Here is a 23,443-nt window from a genome sequence, read left to right on the forward strand (position 1 = left end):
TCTGAGGGAGTCAGCAGCTCCTCCCTATTCAGTGTCTTCAGCAAAACTGCTCAGTGTAGCTTTGTCTCCCAGTCCAATTCGATGAAGCTGTTGAAGAGAACTGGCCCTAAAACAGAACCTCACTGGTGACATGCCACCAGCCTGAAGTACCACAAGGTTTCTGATGCAGAATTTTTATGTATATGTGTAGTTCAGGTTAGGTGTGTGTGATCAGGCTTTAGACTTAGAATTCTGATTATTCATCCAAATGTTCTCATTAAAATAAACAGCAGCATTCCACGTACAAAAGTGTTATTTTTATTTTCCTTAGGAAAAGCTGTGGATTTTCCTAATAAGCAGGTTCATTTTTTCAAACAGATCCAATGATATTCCTTAAAAGGAATGCATCCAAAAAATGCAATTAAAATCTGTTCAAAAGCCATGACTGGTGTGTTTTATATGGCAGCAAGCTTCCTGCTGTAGATAGTCCCAATTAATTCTTCCATTTTTTCCTTTTCATTGCTTTCCATTCACCTTCCTGAGTAGCAAGGCTACCAAGAAGCTCTTTCACTTTTCTTTTTCTGGCTGAATCTCTGTAAAACAAACAATCAACATATAAATTATTTTAGAAAGATTATATTAGGGAAAATAAGTACACTTAGAGAATAATTATTAAATAATAAAAGGCCCCACTATTCTTAAATTTCACCAACACACCGTTTAAATAAAAACATTTTGCATCCTTTTAAACTAGAGAAATGAAACCACAAAATTGAAATCACTTTAAATGATCTCAATTGAAAATGTTTGGTTTTCTTCAAATTGTCCCATTTTACTTAAGTTTAGTATGGTTGATCATTAATGTCAGTCTTGGCACACAGAGAAGAAATGAACACACATTAGAACAACCACCAAAGTGGTGCTGAAACAAAGGCTACATTACCTCTCCATGGTTTCTGACAGTTGCATTCTAGCCAGATATTGGTTATCTTTCCGAATCTCACGAATGGCTCCTTTAAGCTCACGTTTATGCCTCTGGATTAACTGCTTTCTTTCTTGCTCCTTCTTGCTGCCTGCCTGCTTTCTTCCAAACTCTAAGCTGAAATAAGAATGTATGTGTGAGAACACCTTAAACACACAACTTTTTCATATTTGTACAGGAGAGGTTTTGTATGAAAGCTCAGTATATTAGCTCCTGCTTGACAAACATACTGGAAAAACACTCACCAGACCTTCTAACTGCACTTCATCATCATGCCAGTGACCACACTTCAATTCCCCATATGCAGCCTGCACTTTGAACAGACTAAAAAAGCTAGACTAGCAGAATGGAAGATATCTGGAAAAAGATGGAACTCCCCATACATCTTACAGTTTTTCAGACCTTCTCAGCAGATGCATTTTACATAGAAAGTCAGATCAATTACTTGAGGATAAGTGTGTATGGCAGAGCAAAGTTGTCTTCAATTCTTACAATAAATGAAGTGGACACTTTGTGACCCTGTAGATAACCAATATGGCTAAATAAATCAGCAGATTTATAAATATAAAGCAGATTTCCTGAATCAGAACACTGTTCTATTATTTACAAAACTAAATTAGTGGTTTTTTACCATCTATCTTTTACCATCATATATTTCATATACATATGAACTACTCACTCTTGTTCTTCTGATTTGAGTGCCTGACAGAACATTCATTAAAGCACCTGACCAGATAACCATCTAATGATCTTGAAATCTGTTAATTTACAATTTATCATATGGGCAAGACTTGACTTTCACTGCTATTTTTCCTACAAGATATTTGCTCTTAAAATTCCTTTCTTTTCTTTCCCTCCCTACCACACAAGTAGATGGCCCCTTGTGAATTATGCACAAAATCTAGCAGAAAAACAGTTCTGTTTTGTGTCCCACTATCCAAATCCATTCCAACTAGCTAAAAATCTTAAAGTTTAAGTGCAGCTTTCCTTTGCATCCAGTGTTCTTTACTTACACTTTCACTATTTTAGGAGTATACTGTTTCAATGGCACTGGCTTCTTTTTCTCACATATCAGTGGGGTATAGTGTTTTACTTTGTTCTCCAGCTCTTTCAGAGCACTGTGATACCATTCCTGAAAATGAAGAACAAATTACAATTGTAAAAGCATATCAAAACCACCATAAATCAAAAGCTATTGTAAACTGAATCAACAGTAATGTTCTCCCCCTGAATTTTTTCCCTGGGTTAAGTCACAGCTACTCATTAGGACACTGCTAATGCTGACATGCTGTAATCCCAGCTGGGTAATTCTTAAAAGCTTTTGGAAGTCTATTAGAATGGCATCATGAACAAAAGAAAATTCTGCCTGCTGGTAGTTTCACCTAACAGAGGAAGAAGCAAGGCTGAAGGCAGCTTAACTCAGACTCTTCCTTTCATGGTAATTTTAAGAATGACTGGTTTTCATTTTGATGGCAAGAAACATAGGTCATTTGACTTAATTTAAGTAATAAAACTTTGTTCTCTAAGGACATTTTACTATGCTTCTTTGAGAAGATGATTTTGCTACATTCAGAAAAGACAGATTAAAAATTTGAATCTCACTGCTAGAAAATAAGCAACTGTCCCAGGTAAGGTATTGACCAGGCATATTTATGTTCATTTAATCTACACAGTTATAAGCTTTACCTCCCCAGTTTGGTACATGTATTTATTTTACCAAGGTCTTACAAATTCATTACAAAAGTAAAAGAGTAACCAGATGTCCACATTACTCTTACAAATTATGTCACTCATGGAATGCTACCTTATTACAAGGCAAGTGCTGCTCTCTTCATTTAGATAAGCAAGACACCACATACAATGGAAAAATACCTCTTCTAAATGCTCTGTTCCTTGTTTTTTCCACAGGAACATCAAAATGCCTGACCCTTAAAAAAATGAATGCTTACACTTGGGTTTTTTCTTTACACACAGATGAAGATCCCAGAAATTATTAATAAAACAAACATACTGATTATTTAAAGCATGAGAAATACATACCTGCATTTTTTCAGGATATTCATTAACTGGCACATGTTGTGTAAGGAGTATTCTGACAGGATGCATTATTTCATGGAAAGATGGTAAAGATTCATAGAGAGATGCACATTTTTTAATAAGGTCAAAACACAGGGCTAGACATGATAACCTGTTAGTGCACAAAAAAATAACAATTTCACATGCAAAAACTGCAGTGCATTTTCAAATAAAATCAACTGAATTAATTAAATTTGGAGTGTTAGCAGAATCCATTAAGATTGCTTGGCAGAACCAGTTACAACTAGAAGCAGTTGTTAATTCAGACTAAAAATTTCACTCTCCTAAGCAAATTCCAAAAGAATTCAATCAGCAACTAATCTTTATGTCAGTGCACTGAACACAGCAGAACTATCCACTACTCTCGTTTTTACTTCTAAAGAGCACTGTCACTGACATGACACAACAGATGATCTGGTATTTTTTCTGTTCTGCACTTCTTACCTGATATGATTTATCTCTGTTCTGCTGGTTTCCTTTAATCTAGTCACAATACTCAATGGCACGTTTTGCTTCTCCCAACTTTTCAGATCCTCCTTATCACACACTAATAGTAATTCTAAATTTTTCCCCACTGGTGTAAATGGATGCACCACAGTATAGCCTAAAAAACCAAGAACAACAGTCATTAAACAAGACCAATTCTATGCATTCCTTCTGAAGAAAAACATTTTACATTTTTAATTGTACCACCTTTAAAATTACTTCTATCTGCATTCAATATTTCTAAAACAACAGAAAACACTGGAGCATGGGGACATAGGTCAGTGCTCTGGTCACACTGCCCAAGTCACAGAATCCAAAGACAGGGACTGGCAGAACCAATTACTATCCACTGTAGAAGGTCAGGCTTGAGACTAAGGAACCTGAATGTGCTCTAGTCCCTGAGGGTCCTGAGGGAACTGGCAAGATAAAGCTCCGAAACCACTTTCATATCTGAAAAATTGTAGTTCCCAGAGACTGAAAAAAGGGAAAAACAATCCTCATTTTTAAAAAAGGGAAAGATCCAGGAAACTACAAGTTGATCAGCCTCACCTCTGTGCCCAGCAAGAGTGTGGAGCAGATCCTCCTGGAAACAACAAAACACATGCAAAACACAGACGTGCTCAGTGACAGGCAACACGGCTTCATTAAGGGCAAATTGTGCCTGACAGGTTTGGTGGCCTTCTCTGACAGGACTGCCATGTTGATGGGTAAGAAAGAGCAACTGATACCATCTACCTGGATTTGTACAAAGCATTTGAGACTGTCCTGTGCAACATCTTGGTCTCTAAACCAGAGAGGCACGAATTTGACAGGTGTATGACGTGGTAGATAAGCAATTTTCTGGATGGTCACAACGGTCTCAATTGCAGCCAATGGCTGCATGTCTGGATGGAGATCAGTTATGAGTAGGGTCCACCAGGGGTCTGTCCTAGGACCAGTGTTATTGAACATCTCAGCTGTGGACACAGACAGTGGGACTGAGTGTACCCTCAGCAAGCTTGCAGGTGACACCAGGGTGAGTGGTGTGCTTGATACTTTACAGGAAGGGGATGCCATCCAGAGGGACCCCGACAGGCTTCAGAGATGGGACCATGTGAACCTCATGAAGCTCAGTAAGACAAACTGTGAGGTCCTGTGTCTGAGCGAGCTGGGGCAATCCTACACATGGATACAGACTGGGCAATGGATTAAGAGCAGCTTTGCAGAGGACTCAAGGTATTGGTGGATGAAAACCTGAATTCTGAGTTGACAGTGTGCCCTTGCACCCCAGAAAGCCAATTGCATCCTGGGCTGCAACAAAAGCAGTGTGGGCAGCAGGTCGAGGGAGGGGATTCTGCTCCTCTACTTCACTGTCATGAGATCCCACTTGAAGGAAGAAATGTGTTCAGCTCTGAGGTCCCTGCAGAAGGACACAGACTTGGCTCAACAGCATCCAAAGGACAAGCCATGAAGATGACCAGAGGGCTGGAGCACTTCCCATATGAGGGAACTGGGGTTGTTCAGCCTGGAGAAGAAAAGGCTCTGAGGAGACCTTACAGCAACCTTCCAGTATTTAAATGAGGCCTGCAGGAACTCTTTATCAGGAAGTGTAGTGATGAGGGTAACAGTTTTAAACTGACAGAGGGTAGATTAACACCACATATAAAGAAGAAACTCTTCACTATGAGAGTGGTAAGACATTGCAGTACAGGCTACCCAGAGAAGCTGTGGGTACCCCAGCCCTGGAAGTGTTCAAGACCAGGCTGGACTGGGCTTTGAGCAACCTGGTCTATTGTTAGATGGTGTTTGAGGTTCCCTTTCAACTCAAACCACTCCACAATTCTTTGATTCATTCTGTGGATGGACAAAGTTAAGATATGTAGGTATATGTTTACCCTGTGGGAAATGGGACGCATAGTTAAACTGCAGGTTTGGTCCAGGATGGAGCACTGGACATGCTTAAGAGGACAGGGCAGGTACAGGGTCACAAGCAGAAGGCTTTGACCAGGAGGTGGTCATGAGGCACAGTGAGCTGGAGCAGGGAGAGCCCACAGCTGCAGCCATGGAGCCTCCCCTGTGAGCCCACAGCAGGGGCCCTCAGACACACTGTAAAGTCTTCTCCCACTCCATCTGAGACGTTTCAAAACAGGAGGAGCATGGAACACAGAACATATACTGGAGCAGGGCATATGGAAAACACTAAAGAATCCCTATGCACAGATCACAAGCTGATCTGTGAAATTACTTATACAGCAATATGAAAGAAGCATCTGAGAAATTTCATGGCTAAGGGACAAAATAATTTGCATTCCCTGTACTGGACCCTGGGGGTTTTTTTCCCCCCTCTTTGTTTTCCTTACATCCTGCAAGCTTGCAGTGGAACTGACTTCAAAACTTTTTAATAAATTCAGATTATTTACATGCTCTACAACCTGTACATGGCTCTTCACAGACAGGCCAGAAGACAGTGTATTTAAATAAAGGTTTTTAAGGTTGTAAGAGATGATGACACACACAGGCTTATTCAAGATCAGGAACTAAGATATGTGAGTTTTATTATCTGCTTTACTTGTGAGAGGATAGCAGATCTCATTAACATCTTAATTAGCTACAGCTATCAGCCATGACAACTCCTTCCCACTCCCTCCACCTACAGATTTTCTTTTTTAAGGTAATAGTTTTTACTCTAAATCAGACTGTATTTCAGTCTTTTATGAAGCTGCATTCCATGTATCTTTCTCATGTGATAAATTTATGGATCAAGATAATAAAATTAAAACATGAAGGGTTTATTTGCTGACTCTACTTAATGTTAAAATTGAACCCTAAGATTGTTTTCGGTGTGATGGTGTGTCAACATTCCAGAGAGCTGCATGTCTGCTTATTTTAAAGTATTCTGTGTCGATATCTTAACCATCACAACTACCAGCAAAACTTCCACCATGAATATTTAAAAACTCAGTTGGATACCTTGGGAATTTCAAAACGTCAACACTGACTGGAAAGTTCTCAAAGAGAACACTGGGCCTCTAAACTATCTTTTATTGAGCTTTTCCTCATTGCTAACAGAAAGCAACATCATGCCAATTTAACTAGTGCAAAATCATTAACAGAAATACAAAGAAATATTTTAAACAAGGTAACAATTGATTAATAATTACCACTAAATATTTTTCAAGGTTCTTATCTATTTTTGCAGGATCCCATACTTTAATATATTCCTAAGAGTACACAAAGGAGAGAAAATACTTTTAGTAGTATGTAACCCACCCACTCCATAACCTCTTCCCACCTCTTTCTAAGTGTTCAGCTGTTGGAGTTCTGAGAATCCAGGGCTTAGCTCTGATGTAGCCCAGCTGTATAACCCTGGCTCACACTTCAGAGGAAACTGCTAAGCTGTGGGAAGCAGCTGGGGAAAGGTCTGTAGGATACAGCCAGGCCAGATAACCGAGATGAAACTGCAGTGACAGGTTTGCTGAGAAAAGGGATCAGTGGTAGCTCAAGAATTTAAAATGGAAAAAAAAGCCAGCACGGAAAGGCAAAAACATTCTGAAGGGAAAGGAAAGGAGCTGCCTACTGAAGTACTGGAATACTGACAGAAGCTAAACCTTCCTCACCAGACTGATGACTATTTAGAGAACAGACTCATAAGGATCTTATCAAGAGTGATGAGCATACTAATACATAGTGTGTAGTTCATTAAATCCCAGATATCTTGTGAGTTTATCAAATAACTGAATTTTTCACTTGGTAATGCTCTGCCTGCACAATCTACTCCTGCATGCTGTGCTCAGACAGAGATAGTAACACATGAATTAGTTACTATGCTCAGACAAAACTCCTCAGAAGCAAATTATTGTCACTGAACTGGTTAATAAAAAGAGCCCCAAAACCAGAATAGCTTTAAAGACAGAAACTCATACAAGAAGAAAAAATTGAAGAGAGACTGGCAAATAAAAAAAAAAAATTACTAACTTAGGGATCACACTGAAAAGATAATTTTGTTATCCCTGTTGTCTGCAAATTGTTAAGTTTACACACTTAGGTTACTAATCCTGCATGTTGGGATAGCTGCCCTCTATTACACTACTACAAATCCAAAAAAATAGCAGCTTTGAGATATACGTCTCATTTAGGTGATATGGCTATTAACTGAAGATGAAGGTATCTGCAGCATGACCTGCTGCCTCACTGTGAAGTTACAGGGTACTCATCAGGAATCCATTAGGAACTCTGAATTTCAGAACACAGTCCTATCACACAGTCTGTTTAGAATGACAACATTGCAAAAATACTGCACTGTGGCCAACATGAGTTAATTTCCTTTAATAACTTCAGTCCTTTCCTTCCTGCCAACAACACGAGAGGATCTAATTCATAACGTGATGCCTAAGAATCAAGGTTGTGTTTGGCTGAACTAGCAGATGATTTTGGCTTTTTGTTCAAAAACAATGAAGTCAGTGTGAAATATTTGCATTTAGAAAATTTAAAATATAAACCCCAACACTAAAACAGACTATAAAGTAAATACTCGTTTACTTTAAACAAACTCACCCTGGGCCTGGTTTTTCGGTAGAGAGATGTGAAGTACTCCAAGTAGGAAATTGATGAGTTCTGGCACAAATCTTCTGGAGAGAGATACATATTCCAGGAACAAACAGCATACAAATAACCCTTTAATAACATCTTGCAATGTTGTAACACGACACTGAAAGAAATAAAAATAATAAAATATTCCTAATTAAAGTCTATACATCACACATACAGGATGTCTCAAAAAGATGAATTATTAACTACATTGTAAGCATTTGAAGTCTGTCTATAAAATTACAGCCCTTGATCTTTGATGAGAACCACACCAGCCTTTCCCTGGTTCTCAACTGAAAAATATCTGCAGAACTGAGTAACAGGTTTATCAGAACTCATTTAGCCACTAGAAGGTGCTAAACCACAAACAATAAATTCTTCAGAAATGAACCAGTGAAATAGAAGGCTCGGAGCAACTCGGCATCAATAGAGCAATTAGCTCAAGACTTTTGAAACACATAAACAGGATATTAGAATAGAAAAATAAGGACATATTTTAACTCAATGCACTGCATTAGGTACATTTTCAAGGAAAACAAATAGTGCCAATTTTTAAGTAAATAACCTCTCAAGTATGAAGAAATGCAATATATGGAAAAGAAACCACTAATTAATGACTTCAGATTGTATTCAGTCTGTTCTATCAGTCCCATGTAATTCACCATAGAAGGTATTCTTTTGTGGCAGCTTAAAAAATTGAAGAGAGATGGTTTTTTTAAGTTGGACTATAGCCTTCAAGGGTGTTTTCCTCTTCACCCTTTCTTCCAATCTGTGGCTATATCAAACACAAAGCTGCCTTTGCAAGTACATTTCCACTGTATACATTAATGCCAACATACATATTTGGAGTCCAAGGAAGAAATAATACATGTGATATTATATACTGAGTTACAACATCACAGACATACCTTAGTAAGTAGCTGACTCATGTACATAAAAGCAGGTGTTACAACTGGGTGCCAGAAGTCAGAAGTTGGAAACAGTAGAGATACAATTTTCAAATAAATAAGCTGATTGCACATAAAACGGAATAAGGCAAAAAATATAGTTAAGATATCATTCCTAGGATTTTGACTTTCTACATATGTAACTTTTGAATGAATAACTGCCACACAATACTCAAAAATACCACAATATACATAATTTTGAGAAATCTGGTATGATACATGACCTATTTATTGAGACTTAATAGTAAAGTTAGATGAGAAAAAGGAATATCCATTATGAGATATCCATTACAGGGCTGACATTGGACTGAGTGAGGCAGCTGAAGAAGGAACTCTGCCTCCCCACCCCATTTACTCCATGAGACATCCGATCCCCTTCAGCTCACCACAATCACATACTCTCACACCACAAACACAGGAGCAAGTGGCTACACAGGACCTGAGACACCTTTCAACCAGTCCTCAACACAGACAATGAAGTGACAGAATCCTCAGGCACTGGCACACGAACAGCTGCAGCCAAAAAAACTAAGCAGTCATTAGGAACACTTTTACTGAAGGGGACTTGAGAAAGCTACACGTGACCTGCCAGTACCATATGGAAATTAAACATCAGCTGTAAGGTAACTATGAAAGTTATTTGAGTGGATATTTACACAGTAAAGCAGCTTCCTGTCTGTTCCTCTTTGATTGTAAACAAATACTCTCCTGAAGTGTTTTGGTTACTAAATACTCTGAGTTGCAGGCTAAGATAACAGTAGGCATATGAAAAACCTACTAAGACAGCTGATTCATGGAATATTCATTCAAACAAGTGCTTTGAGAATACAAAGTGATATAATTCCACCCTAAAAGGTAACGATGGCCTGCAACATGGTAAAGTCCAGTGAAGGGAATGAAAGCCATAAATGTGACTGGTGTTAGAAGGATGACACTGACAAATTAAAAATAGAAGTTAAAAGCTCTCTGCAATACATTTCCTGCAAAATCCAAAATATCCTGAATAAAGACTCTTCAAAAGAACTCAATACATCTTCCAAGCTGTAAGAACCAAGCCTTCAGTCTATTATTCCTAATTATTCCATTAGGCAGCAGCAATTCATCAAGATGACAGAAAACAAGCAGCTCCCTCTGAACTAGATAAATGGTTTGTCTTTGAAACTTCATTACAATTTAAAAAAATACTAATTTTCCATATGCTCCCTTCCTGAATTCTCCAACAGCCATTTACCTAGATACTGTAAAAGGAATCTGTTCACATCTAACATGGCAAGTGAAAATGGGGTATTAACAATACAACAAGAAAATACATTCTTTCCAAGTCACTAATTTGGCCATTATCATATGTAAAGAACTAAGAAATATTGTATTTTTATATCCATAAAAATATTTTCTTGGTTGGATTTTTGTTTGGTTTGTTGGGTGTTTTTTTTTTTGCTTTTTTAACCTAAGAGATATCGCAGAGATACTGCATTTTTATGGAGCACTTTTTTTAAACATTTGTACTTAACACAATTAAAAGAAGTCACAACATAACTGATAACATCACTTCTTCCTAAAACTACCTGTTTAAGTTTCATCGGGAAAGCAATGTTCTGCTATGAAGACTAGAGGGACAATTTTAAGATCTTTTCCCTTTATTAATTCCCCAGTCACACTTCTGTTCTGACGAATGTGTGTGAGTATTGTTTGTTTGTTTCTTAGGAGTGGGGTTTTTTGTTGTTGTGGGGGTTTTTGTTACATTTTATCTCCAGAAAGGCAATTTAAAATATTGAAAAGCCTAGAAAGTCATAGGTGCTAATAATTTACTGCATAACATCATCTTGCACTTATTACCACTCTGTACTAATGCAAAGAGATTATCCCAGCAATATGCATTTGTTACCGTGTCTAAACCTGGAAATGTGGCACGGCCTTTGACTTCAATTACTTCGTGCAGATCGTGTGCAGCGTCTCGAAAGATAAACTTGATACTGTCACTGGCTGCCTCAGGAAACATCTGGCAAAGATTGTACAATGGCCTAGAAACAAGAAACTAAAGTCATAATCAAGTTACACCACTGATGTTAATAAAAAATTGATTTTTAAGGACCCCTAGGAAGATTTCTTGTGTTACACCTACATTGTAACAACAACCAATTGCCTGCAACAAATGTTTATTTTTTAGAACATAGATTATTACTGTAATACTATGTAATCTCTATGCAGAGATATGCATTTTTATTAGGCCTTGTGAGAATCCTTGAGTTGTAGGTTTCTAAATCTTAGATAAAAAAGAATTTTAAACTTTTAAATGCCCTCTTGTCCTGGATTAGGGCAAATCTTGGAGGGAAACTTCCAATGGGGTCCCTCTGGAAAGCAGATTCAAGCGGCCCCTCCCCCCACTGGTTTGGGAAAAGATTTCATAAATCATTTGCTATGGCTATGACGTATCCTTCTGAATCTCTTAACTTTAGATATTACTGCAGTGAAGTATGCTGGCTTACACTAAACAGTCCACTATTCTAAACACTCTTAGGCAATATTAAACAACATGTAAGGCAGCAATGTGGTTAGCAAAATTATTACTGCAAACAAGAAAAAAACCCCCAAACACAAAGTCAGATCAGCTCCTGGCCTATGGTTAGTGCCTACAGGCATATACAGTCTGGAGCCTGCATCTGTTTGGTCTCCCAGTATTTTCAGTGAAATTTGACTGCAGTGGTATTAATAAGTCCCAGCTGTAAAAGACAACCAAAACAATATTTACCCTTCGGTACAAACCATGTGTGACAATATCAGTGGGTCAGGGCTCTTCCTGATGAATGCAACAGAGCAATGAATGCTAATGCTGCATGTAACAGATTTTTAAAAACTTACTGACTTTAGCATGAAATAAAAAACATATGCTGAAAACAACATAAAAACAACTTCTTCAAAGAAAGCTGTCTATGCTTTAAAGTCAAGATAGGAGCCACAGACCGATCTTGTTTGTATGGGATCACCAGATGATCTTTGGAAATCATCTGATGCAGACCCCTGCTCAAAGTATGGCTAACTTCAAAGCTAGATCAGGTTGCTCATAGCTTTGTTGAGTTTTGTCCACCTTCACAGCTTCTCTGGGAAACTAATTTTAATGTTCAGTACCTTTTTCTGAGAAGAATTTTTTCTTCAAATCTAATTGCAACTTCCCTTGTTGCAGCCCTTGCCCATTGACTCTTGTCCTTTGCTGTATACCTCTGAGACAAACTTGGCTCTCTTCTCACAGCCTAACTGCCTGTCTGGTACTTGAAGACAACAATGCCTGACAACTTCCTGCAAAGTGTTTAGTTGGAACTTCTATATGAGCTTTATATAACACTTTTAATTCCATTTTCATCTAGCTCCCTGAGTGAATTCACAGAACTAAAACCCATGGAAAAAACAGAGATTGCAACAGAAACTGCACAGTGTCACTGCAAAGCTTAGAATCCTTTATCAGCTGTCTAAATAACCTATACAGAACTTTCATGCATATATGGTATTACTTATCCACTACCCACAAAAAGCATCTTGCAGATAAAGAAATACATTCTGATGTTTTGAAAATCTCTTGGTAGGATTAATAGATTAACACATGAAACAAAGTCAAAGGCTGAGAGTTATCAGCTGCCAACAAGTTCTACAGGATATTTGAAACAAGTAGCAAGTTAAATGCTTTACTCTAGGTAGCTTTTCTCTCTAAACCCCGAAGAAGCAAAAGTCCATAGGATTTAATACTTACAGGACCAGTCTGTCAATTGTTCTGAGCTCTGGTAAATCCAGAGTTGCTAACTCTCCAACATATTCCAAAAGGAAGCCAAACAATTTCTGCAAGAAGCATAATATGTTAAAATTATTAAGTTTTTCTTGATTGTACATAGTCTTAAACAGTGATACAGAGTCAGAAAATGAAGATTATCATGTTAATTCTCCTGTTACTAACAACACAGAAGCATGTATATTTTACACTGCTCCCTGAATACTTACTAAAAGTTACTCTGGAACTAAAAGTTATTTTAAACATTAAAAAAACCCCATACTTCCAACTTTGCTTTGTTTCCCACTGCAAGGCTTGGATGATTGCATTTCTGAATCCTCTCCAGTATAATAAGTTGTTGTTCTATTGTTCTTCCAGCCAATAAAGACTTAAATGTCTCATACGACTCAGGAACTACAAAATAAAAACAAAAATTGACCACACAAAAATCTCAAACTTTGCATCTTTAATTAAACTGAATGTGCAAATTTCCAATCTGAACATGGTATTGTTCAGAAAAAAAGAAACCATAGATGTTTAAAATAACTACCTTTTAAACAGTAAATCTATTAGCATATATATAGCATTATTTCTATGAACACAAGTCAGAAAACATGTTTTTCAATGCTTAAAACTAATTTTAATCCTCTATTTACCACACATGCTGAGCAGCACAACTATGTCGACACAAAGCAAAAATAAACCTAAACACACGTTCAAACAAAAATTTACCATAATACAGTTAGCTTTAGCTTTAATTCACACCTAATTAGCTTTTGTGTGAAGAACATTAGGAAAAGTAACAATATAGCCACAAGTAGGAAATTATTTTTTAAAAAAACCCAAATCCTAACAACCCTGGTATATATTTAGTCAACATGCTAAAAGACATCCTAACTAGTTGTCTTTTTTTGAGTTCTTTTAGTATGGCTGCTTTCTGGTTAAAGCAAATCCTGAATGCAATTTAAAAGGCTTTGTGTAGTAAGTCATCTTCTGATGGAAAAACACAAGCACTTAAGGAAGTTGTTTGAAAGACTATTTAATCTTGCAACAGATACTTTTGTTAGAGAAATCTACACTAAGACAATACTTAGATGAATTATGTACTTAATATAAATTAATGTTTTGTGTACTACTTGAAACACGTCTCCTCCTTCCTGCTAGGCATGGACCCAAGACCAGTGAAACTTCTGAGTCTCTACAATAATGCAATGTTACATCACAAGGATTAAACTTCAGAATCCTGTCTCTCCAAGCATCTTCTGACAAAAATGTCAGCCCAAACACCAGAGAAACTGTAGGTATACATCACAGAATACTGTTCTGGGTTTGCTCTGAGGCAAAACAGTAGCACTTTGGATTGGATAAGGTGGTTGCTTTCAGAAAGGAGCACAGAAACTGCTCTGGGATTAAACAGATCTGGTTCCTACTTCTTCAAGCACGATCAGGTTTGCTCACTAAGGCAGTTACTGGCTGCTCTTTGAATAGAAGATGACAACTTTGAAGCACAACTTCATGAGTGAATGTAAGGCCCACAGGACAGAGAAACTGACTGGCTGTTACAAGCCCCATGAAAACAAGGGATCTCTGGATTAATCCTTTGCTTACCAGCAAATGTATAGGGAAGCTCTGATTTGGCAGCTTCTCTCTTTGGATCTAATTTCTCCACATTCTGTGGTTCATTTTCATCTGTCTTGTGTTTCTTCTCTTTTTTATTCCCTGCAGCTTCTTCTTCACTCTCAAGATCAGATTCAAGATCAGAATGGCTATCTGCAGCACCATCCTCCTCATCTTCACTTGCAGATTCTTCCTGACTTTCTTCTTCATTCTCATTATCTTCTTCCTCTCCTTCCTTTACTTCCTCTCCTTCCTCCCCTTCTTCCTCCTCCTCATTTTCAATATTAATTTTTCCATCCTGTCCATAAGGGAAACAAACCAGTTAAAACACTGATTATGTGGAAGCACCTCACCACAATCACCATGCAAAGCTATCTTAAATATGCATGAAGAGAATTTGAGCCTTGGTACCCTGACAAGGCAATGAATGCCAGCAGTGTCAGCCAAGAAGGGTTATTAGGGAGAGAACATACACATAGATATAAGAAAGTCGGGAATTTTCAAGGGGCTGTAAGAAACTGGAAGAAGGAGTATATGAGGAATAAAAGAAACCACACAGAAGGAAAACTAGCAGATAGAAACATTCTTTGTATAAAAACATATTCCTTCTATGTGTTAAAAAAGCATGTCAGATACATATTTGATCCCATCCTGATTTTATTAATCATCAGTTTAAATTCACATTCACAACTGGTATTCTCCCCTTCAAGGAGAACAGCAGTTTCCTTGTTTCTTGTGCATGAGGACAGAATCAGCACACATATGCACCACAGTCAGGGTGACTCGCAATATCAGCTTTAAGGTTTTCTTGCTCCGCCACCTTACCCAAAGATATGTCCTAAATCTTACTTTAGACTGAAATTTGGTGGAAGCTGTACCAATACAGTGGAAATTAAAAAAAAAAAACAAAATAAAACAGAAATACTAAAGAGCCTCCTCTTCAACCCAGCAGGCCAGTGGCAGAGAAGGCTACTCTAATATCAAGAATACTATCAGAAGACCTGACACTTGTACGGCCAAACAGAACACAGCATCCAGTTTTGGGCCTTCAAATACAGTAAAACTGTTGATAAACTGCAGCAAGTTCAGCAGAAACCCACCAAGACTACCGGAGGCTGGGTCACCTGGCTCTGAGAGGAAAGGCAGACCCGGGCTTATTCAGCCTGGATATTAAAAAAGCCTCTTCACAGTAAGGGCAGTCAGTGCACATCTCTCTGAGCAGACTCCATTCCTGGAGATTTTCCAACAACAGACTGGATCTGAGTAAATTGGTGATTTCTGCAGTAAACTGCTGCTCTGAGCGGGAGGTTGGACTAAACGTCTCCACAGAGTTCACTTGCCAACTGTTTTTCCTAATCTTCTTTACAGACCTCTGAAAAATCAGAAATTTTAAACCTTACCTTGTAAGACAATAAACGTCTGTCATCTTTATCCAGGATAAAGCCATCAGCTAGATCATCAGCTGACATGTGGCTGGGTCTCTTTTTATTTGCCTCTTTATCTATTCCCTGCATTCGACATAATCGATCTGCCTGTATTTCACAAGAAATACCACACACACGTGAGACATTTAGATCAATCAGGCAACAACACCAAAATGGAAGATCTCTCAAATACTATAGCTAAGAAAACACAAGGAAAAAACAGTTAATTTGGATTACTCAAAATGTAGGTGAAATGAAAAAACCCAACAACTCAAGAAATTATGGGCAAAAGCTGACATGACCTTTTTTTTTTTTGTAGGGAGTATAGTCTGATAGGAGCACACAGTCAATTGCATTAGCTTATTTAAAAGGCTTTAAAACAACTGGGTTAACCAGAAGCATTGTGTTCACTAGAAAATAAAAGCTTCTAAAGTGTTTCAGGATTCTGCAGTGTTTATTTGTTTCACACAACAAATGTGTGCAACAAGCTTATAGTGAATGCAACCAAATCTTAAGATTTTTGGGATACAGATAGAGCATCAAACTCTAAGACTGTAAGAGTAGAAAAGAAAAAAAAAAATCTCTGTTCTGCTATTAGATACTGAGCTGCTCTGATGTAATCCGATGTACTGAATTCCCTACAGTCTTAAATGTGCTCTTAGTATACCAAAACAAAAAGAAAAAAAAGAGTGAGACCTTTACCAAATTATTCCATCTTCCCATAAGGCTCAGCACTCCATGTAACAGAACAGCATGTAACATTTCCCAAGACATTTCTATCCCTCTGCAAAGTAAAGCTATGCACATGCTACCACTGAATGGCTCTTGCAATAAAAGAAAGCAATGACTTGCCCAGTGTATTAATTCTAATGCTGTGCAACATGATACTCCACTAACTTAGAAGCACCTCTTAACTGAATAATTTAAAACGCTTAAAGGCAAATCAAAGTAACATTATTTTTATTGAAGAAAGATTGCTTCATTTCATAAACTTCCACAGTCACATACTAGGCCTATGGGCTTTTTTTTTTTTTTAAATATCAGATTACAAACACAAACAGAAGATTTCCTGAATTTGCCCTCTGACGAACTGAAGTTTAGTACAGCCACTTACAATCTAAGGTCAAGCAATGAATCTAAGCAGTCACTCCCAGAAGACAGGCCCCAAACAATTGCAGCCATAAATGGTATACCTCGAGCTTCTGGAGTCGGGCCTGCTCCTCTTTGGCCAATTCTTCTTCTGTCTTCAGCCTTTCTGAAGGTTTTGCTTTCATCTCAAATCCAAGTTCTCGAACAATCATATCGTATTCATCAGGCTAAAAAAATATTTATGCAATTGCTTATTATCCTAAGTTTCATTATTCTGCTTTGCAGCCATCCCTCTGCCAGACTAACAAGTAAGGAATCAGTCTGTTAAGATAAAAGGAAAAGACTACTTCCAAAGCAAGCTGCAAGAATACAACTCAGAATTAAGACAAGGAATGGTAAGAACAGCTGAAGAGAAATTCTCCTGGAATTTCCCCCTTCCTTACTTCAGTTGCTCACAACTGACAAACTTAAAAACTAGTATCTTAAATAATAACTGGATTACTTATTACTTTAAAAATCCTTGAAAATATTGTTTATTAGCAAAACACAGAATTAACATATTAATAAATTTATAATTTACATTTCACTTTACAATGTCACATGAGAGAAGCCTTTGCTAGTTCCACTACACAGAAGCCTAGATTAAAAGAAAATAAAAAGTGATGCTTATATTCAATGAGCTTCAACATTCCACGGAGCAACTTAAACCCAAAAATCAATACACCAAAATACGAACTTTTGGTCCAGTATCTTCTGTTGTACTTTGAGATCAGTTTTAATGTTAATTAACTGATCTACTTACCTGAAATTAATTAACTAAATAACTAAACTAATTAACTGATGCTATAAAATTTGGATTCCACTGCAAAACAATAAATGGAAATTCATTATATTCTGCAAGATAATACACATTTCTAGAAGAAAAATAAAGAAACTCAATACAATGCCTATTCTTAGATTTTAAAGTTTATTTTTCTTAGTATAGAATACAAATGATAGAAAAACCATGATGCCGTAAGGTATCTACTCTAATGTAAATTATTTTTATTCCCTTTTTGAAAGGGACAGAGCCAAGTTTCAACAAGGAAATGTCTGTTTTCAAGTACAAGTTGTTTTATCAAAGGAACACTAAAGGCACTCAAAATAAAGTCAGTGTTCCAAACAATTTTAATTTTTCAAGAAAATTTGTGCTACAAATAAGCCGTCATCAGGAGTGTTGTTCAGTCTGTAACCTCCCTCTCACTTGGTGATTAAGGAAAAGCAATAACTAAAATCAGAAAAATCATACAAAATTCTGTATCTCTTCAACTAATCAGACTGTCCTAATACTATAGCACTCCTTCAATGTGAATTGAAGCAGCAAGCATTTTGTTTTATGAAGTGATGAACTTGGCCTTATACTTCAGCCACCACAAGTCAAAACTACAAGTTACTAGAACCAAGGAAATTAACCTAGTCAAAACCTCACCTTGGGTTTTTCTACTTCTTTGTCTTTTCTCTCTGACTTTGGGGTTCTGCGGGCAATAAGGGTTTGGATTTCTTTCCAGTCTTTGTCAAGTTTTTCTGTCAGTTCTAAGGCACTTTCTCTCCGAGTTTGCCTCTCTTGCTAGAAAAATAGAACAAAAACAAATGCAGCAGTTATGTTCAGATGGACATGACATAGCATTTACAACTTAAAACCAAAATTCTGTCTTTAACAAATGAATAATTTCAAATATTTAACATTTTGAAGCTGCAAACATTATTCGTGGAAGAGGCAGTATAGACCTATGCTGAATGGTACAAACGTTGCATTAAGAAACCAGTGTGAACACAACTGGAGATTTGGGGATACAAAAAAATGGCAGATATACAAGTTGCATCTAAAATGCCTACAAAGCCAGACTTATTCAAGGAGCTTGGAGCCCTCTACAAATATAGGAATGCTGACAGCTTCTTAATCATGCTTACTTATACTTCAGGGCTAAAAACTCACCTTTTCTTGTTTAGATTTGGCTATCATCTCTTCAATGAGTTCTTTCCTAGACTTAGGTTTTTCCGCTTCCTCATCTTGCTGCTCACTTGATACTTTTTTACGAAGGAGGCCACCTCCTCCAAAGTGAGCAGCAGTTAATTCAGCTAGGAAAAAAAAAAAAGTAGAATGTGAATATTTCAAATCCACACAACTGCAAGAGTTCTGTTTGCTGCTGGGACAGTATCTCCCTATTCTTTCAGAATGGGAGCAGTTTTAACAGTTGAACCAATCACGCATTAGTCCCATCCCTATGGGAATAGCCATACCAAAAGAGATTGTGTCAGACACATAAATTACACTGACAAATACTTGGTATGAGGTAGGATCATGGTTTTTTCCAATATTTATCCAACAGGAAGGTCCAAAGATGCAAGAAAGCAATGAGAAAACTCACACTTCAGATTCTGGTGGAAGGGCTCAAAATCCAGGTAACTGTTTATGCTGAAAGTTCACAGAGTAAAGAAGCTTGCCAGTAGTATGTCCCACTTAACCCCTGCTAAAATCCAGAGGGTTGGTCTGTGTGTGGCTAAGAAGTAATCAAATCTGATTTAAACACTTCAGCCAAGAACATGATACTCCCTCTGACTCAGAGACAGTACTGAACAAATGATGTACACATTTACCAGTAATAAAATTACCAGTGAAACACCAGCTGGCACTTCTTACCTGATAGTGTTCCTCTTTCTTCTGTGTCACTGTCACTATCAACAATATCATTTAGTTTTTCAATTTCTGCCAAAGACTGCCCATAGTGAGTCAGTTCCTCATCTTCATTAAGATTATAGATATTCTTCTTTCCATAATTTTGCTAAGAACAGTAAAACAAACCCATGAAATAGCAAAAGATCTTTAGTTCCCAGGGAAAAAATAATACAGCCTTTAGTTTTAGTGCTAGTTGAGGAGATTCTTATTCCAGTGTTTTGCTAGAACTTAACACTGGCATTAGAGCACTGCAATACCAATACTTTAATTCAAATACATGTTAAGAGAGAGTGTGTCATGTCTCTCTTGTACTAATGTACAAATGAACTAACTCAGGAATCCCAGGAAAACTGAAGATTTATCTGTGTATGAGTAACATCCATTTTTAATTACTGCATTTCAGGCCTAATGAAACTTAAGACTTCAACCTACAAAAAATGATGAGGCAAAAAGGATAGTACTGCACACTCAATTCACAGTACAGAATGACAGCAAGTTACAGAGTTCTACTCAGCTACTGAATATACTTCACGGTGACCACCTTTTCCTAATGGAACTCCTAAAACAAAGCTGTCAAAGAAAACCAACTAATCAATGAATCTGCTTATAACTAGCTTTCTTGCATGACAGTGCTCAAAGAAATTTCTGCTTCAAACAATTGTCTTGCAAAACCAAAAAGACTTAATAATTTCTATTTCCACAAAAAATTCCTTCTTCCTAAGTTCTGAACCTATAAAATCAAAAATAAAGCATTACTCTGCAAAACCCTCTATTAAGGGGGTGCTCCCAACCTAAAAATTCAAGCGTGCCTTGTGGTTTTGTGTTTGGCTTTCCTATGTTTGTCTTTTTCCTTCACTTTTTAAAAATTGTTTACCTGTCTTTCCAGAGTGAATCGTCTGATCATCTTTTCCTCGGGAGTTATTTTGGTGTTATATTCACCAAAACGTTTATCTTTAAACACATTGGTCTTTTCTCTTTCTTTATATTCTTTCAGTAATGTTTGATTGCGCTAGAAGAAAAAAGGTAAAAGGACATAAAGTTAAAAGAAGAGAGAGTACCAGCTTCTAAAGTCAATGTAAAAAAAGACTCCATGGTATCCTGTCAACATAATAATCTTTATATTGCAATCATAAATAATTTACCATAATGCAATGAAACAGAAAGAAAAATTAACATGGAAAAAATATGGGAAGCTCATACAATACATTCGGATTAAGTTATCTTATAAGCACCCAGCTGAAGACAAAACATTACACCGTATTTCATCTTAATTTTATCACATACAAAACCTGTGAATTTGCACTGAAGAATTCTGATATGTCTCAAACTCAGCAAACTAAGATTAACATACTAAAGAAAGGAAAAAAAAAAGACAGCAAAAGTCAGCTCAACTATTTTTGGTCATTTCATCCAAGACATAAAAGCTCTGAGTAGATCCACACATCTAGCCCTGCGTCGCTGTTGAGCGTGGGAGGTCAAGCATCAAGTCAGTAAAATGAAGCTTATCATACCTATGCAAGGTACTTGCTATGTGCCCTACTTTTGGGACAGGTAAGGAGACAGGTTTACTTTCCAATGCCAGTGACATAATTCATGACAACTATCTGATTTATCTTATAAAACAATCCCCCAAATCCTAAAATGTGATGTACAAATTCATGAAGTTATCTAAAATCTTGACTAATAGTAACAAAATCTGAAAGCTAATTTATAATTTCATGCTGAAGATATTACATAGTTTCTAAAGAAAGAAAATGTTGGCCCTGTTCAGGCTGAAGAAATATCCATCTTTATTTAAAGCACATTAACTGATTCTTCCAGAAAATTGTCATTCATATTACCAGAACCTCACAAAGTGCTGCACTAAAGGAAAAGGCTGGGTTTCCTACTCTAGACCTCTGCAGCCTCACAGCACATTCACAATTTTCAGATGCTTTTCATGCAGCATGATTTCAGATGCTTCTTTAGTGTTCAGTAAATGACACCAGAACTCAGGTTTCATCTAATATTGTGCCAGTTCTACCTTCTATTTACTTCTTACAGTGACCATCTAAATATCATACAGTTGAGACACGGTGTATGAACATTAATACCTCTTAATATGTTGGTACCAAAAAGCATTTCTGTGCTTATTTTTGTGCTCAGTTATTTGATTACTTCTCCTACTGATAAAAAAGAAAATACTTGATGCATCACCTTTCACAATACACATAAAATTATAAACTATCTCTTTGCTCTTGCTGCACTTGCCCCTCCAGTAAGAGCTTTAAATTCTGTTCAGCAACAGTATGTATGTAACACGTCAGAGAATCTCAGGGACATACTTTCAAATTACACTTTTTTCAGCTTCAACCTAATCTACAGAGGTCTTAACTTCTTTGCTGGTTTATCTGAAGTGACAGACCACTAAAAAGTCCAGTGTTTCACTCAAAAATAAGGTAGGCTGCCAGAATATCAGATGCATAGTATGACACGCTTTCCCTTATGCATCACAGATTTTGGTCAGGTAGCTACTGATGGCAATACAGAAAGAAAAAAGAGGCATTTTGAAAATGGTGCAAGAGTTAAAGATAAAAAAATTACTCTTCTTAAATTGTATGGTCATTCTTATGACAGCAGGGGAGAGATCATTACAACACAACATACTTCTACAACACGACCATTTAACCAGTGCACAAAAAATCACCTGCGTTTGTTTTCCATATCAACAGCAGTTTCTCTGTAGCTACACATTTCTCACTGCATCCCGACCTTAGTGCTCTTTCAATCTTTCACTGTTACACCAACAATACAACATTAACGAGAAGCTTAACATGCTGCGATCACCAGAACCGACCAATGCAATGAACACTGACGCTGGTCCGGTACTTGCCGACAACACGTGCGATTGTATTCTGGTCCTGGGTGACTTCAGAAGAGAACCATTCCCGCACAAGCAGTAAGGAAGACCTGTACTGCTGAACCCTGTGGGTTGCACTGGCCGGAGCCATTCCCGAGCTCTCCATCACCCCCTGAGCACTCGGAGGTGACCGGCCACTCCTCCGGTGCGCAACAGAGGTGGTCTCTTACTTCACCTGAGAGGGCTCCAGCCTCTTCGTCTCCCCACATCCACAGATATCATCCTTCCTCCCTGCTTTGGATGTCCTCTTACCTTCTTGATGGCCTTGGACCGTGAGACACCAGGCAACCCCACATCATTTTTGGTCTTCCTCCCCAGGATGTCAAACTTCTGCCTGTTGACTTTCACCTCAAAGGGGTTGCTCTTGACCACGGCCATCGCCGACTTCACGGGACCCTTTGCTGTGGAGGGCACCGACACCTTTTTCTTCCGCTTCGCCGCCTTCCCCATCTCTGCTCCGGCTGCCCGTGGGACGCGGTGGGGAGGCAGCGGCTCAGCCCTCAGCGTGCGGGGCCAAGACTGGAGGTGCGAACGGGGCGAGCAAAATGGCGCCCAAGGGGGGGCAAAAACACCCGAATTCCCCCTTGGCCTGACGCCTGCCCTCCGCCACAGGTCTGTGAGAGCCGGAGGGGCGTGGAGCGGAGGAGAGAGCGCAGGAGAGGAGGGAGAGGAAGGAGAAAAGAGAGGAGAGAGCAGCGCGACCCCAACGCGCCCCTCAACCCGCCGTGCCCAGCACTACCACACGCGCCCCGGCAGCGTGCCACCTCTCGCGAGAGCTCTGCTCAAGTACCGCGATAGTTACCGCTCCGCTCCCCGCCCGCTTCGGGACGAGGCCGGGGGAGGTCTGACGCACTACATATCCCAGCAGGCCCACCAGACACCACGCGCGTGTCCTCAGCGCTCGC

General features: G+C 38.2%; 1 protein-coding gene across 1 annotated transcript; it reads right to left on the minus strand.

Moving 5' to 3' along the window:
* Positions 1 to 241: 241 nt before the first annotated feature.
* Positions 242 to 23,262, minus strand: NOP14 (NOP14 nucleolar protein). The gene is made up of 18 exons (XM_062492650.1): positions 22,791 to 23,262; positions 20,514 to 20,648; positions 19,604 to 19,745; positions 18,899 to 19,041; positions 18,392 to 18,529; positions 17,028 to 17,150; positions 15,811 to 15,942; positions 14,402 to 14,708; positions 13,077 to 13,207; positions 12,779 to 12,864; positions 10,922 to 11,057; positions 8,998 to 9,099; positions 8,057 to 8,210; positions 3,482 to 3,641; positions 3,002 to 3,149; positions 1,975 to 2,093; positions 923 to 1,078; positions 242 to 572 (listed from the first exon to the last, which is right to left on the minus strand). The coding sequence occupies exons 1-18, from the start codon at positions 22,986 to 22,988 to the stop codon at positions 473 to 475; spliced, it is 2,610 nt and encodes an 869-aa protein (XP_062348634.1). The 5' UTR covers positions 22,989 to 23,262; the 3' UTR covers positions 242 to 472.
* Between the last annotated feature and the right edge of the window lie 181 nt (positions 23,263 to 23,443).

Source organism: Cinclus cinclus, chromosome 5 (assembly GCF_963662255.1).
Source record: "Cinclus cinclus chromosome 5, bCinCin1.1, whole genome shotgun sequence".
In the NCBI taxonomy this organism is placed as follows: domain Eukaryota; kingdom Metazoa; phylum Chordata; class Aves; order Passeriformes; family Cinclidae; genus Cinclus; species Cinclus cinclus.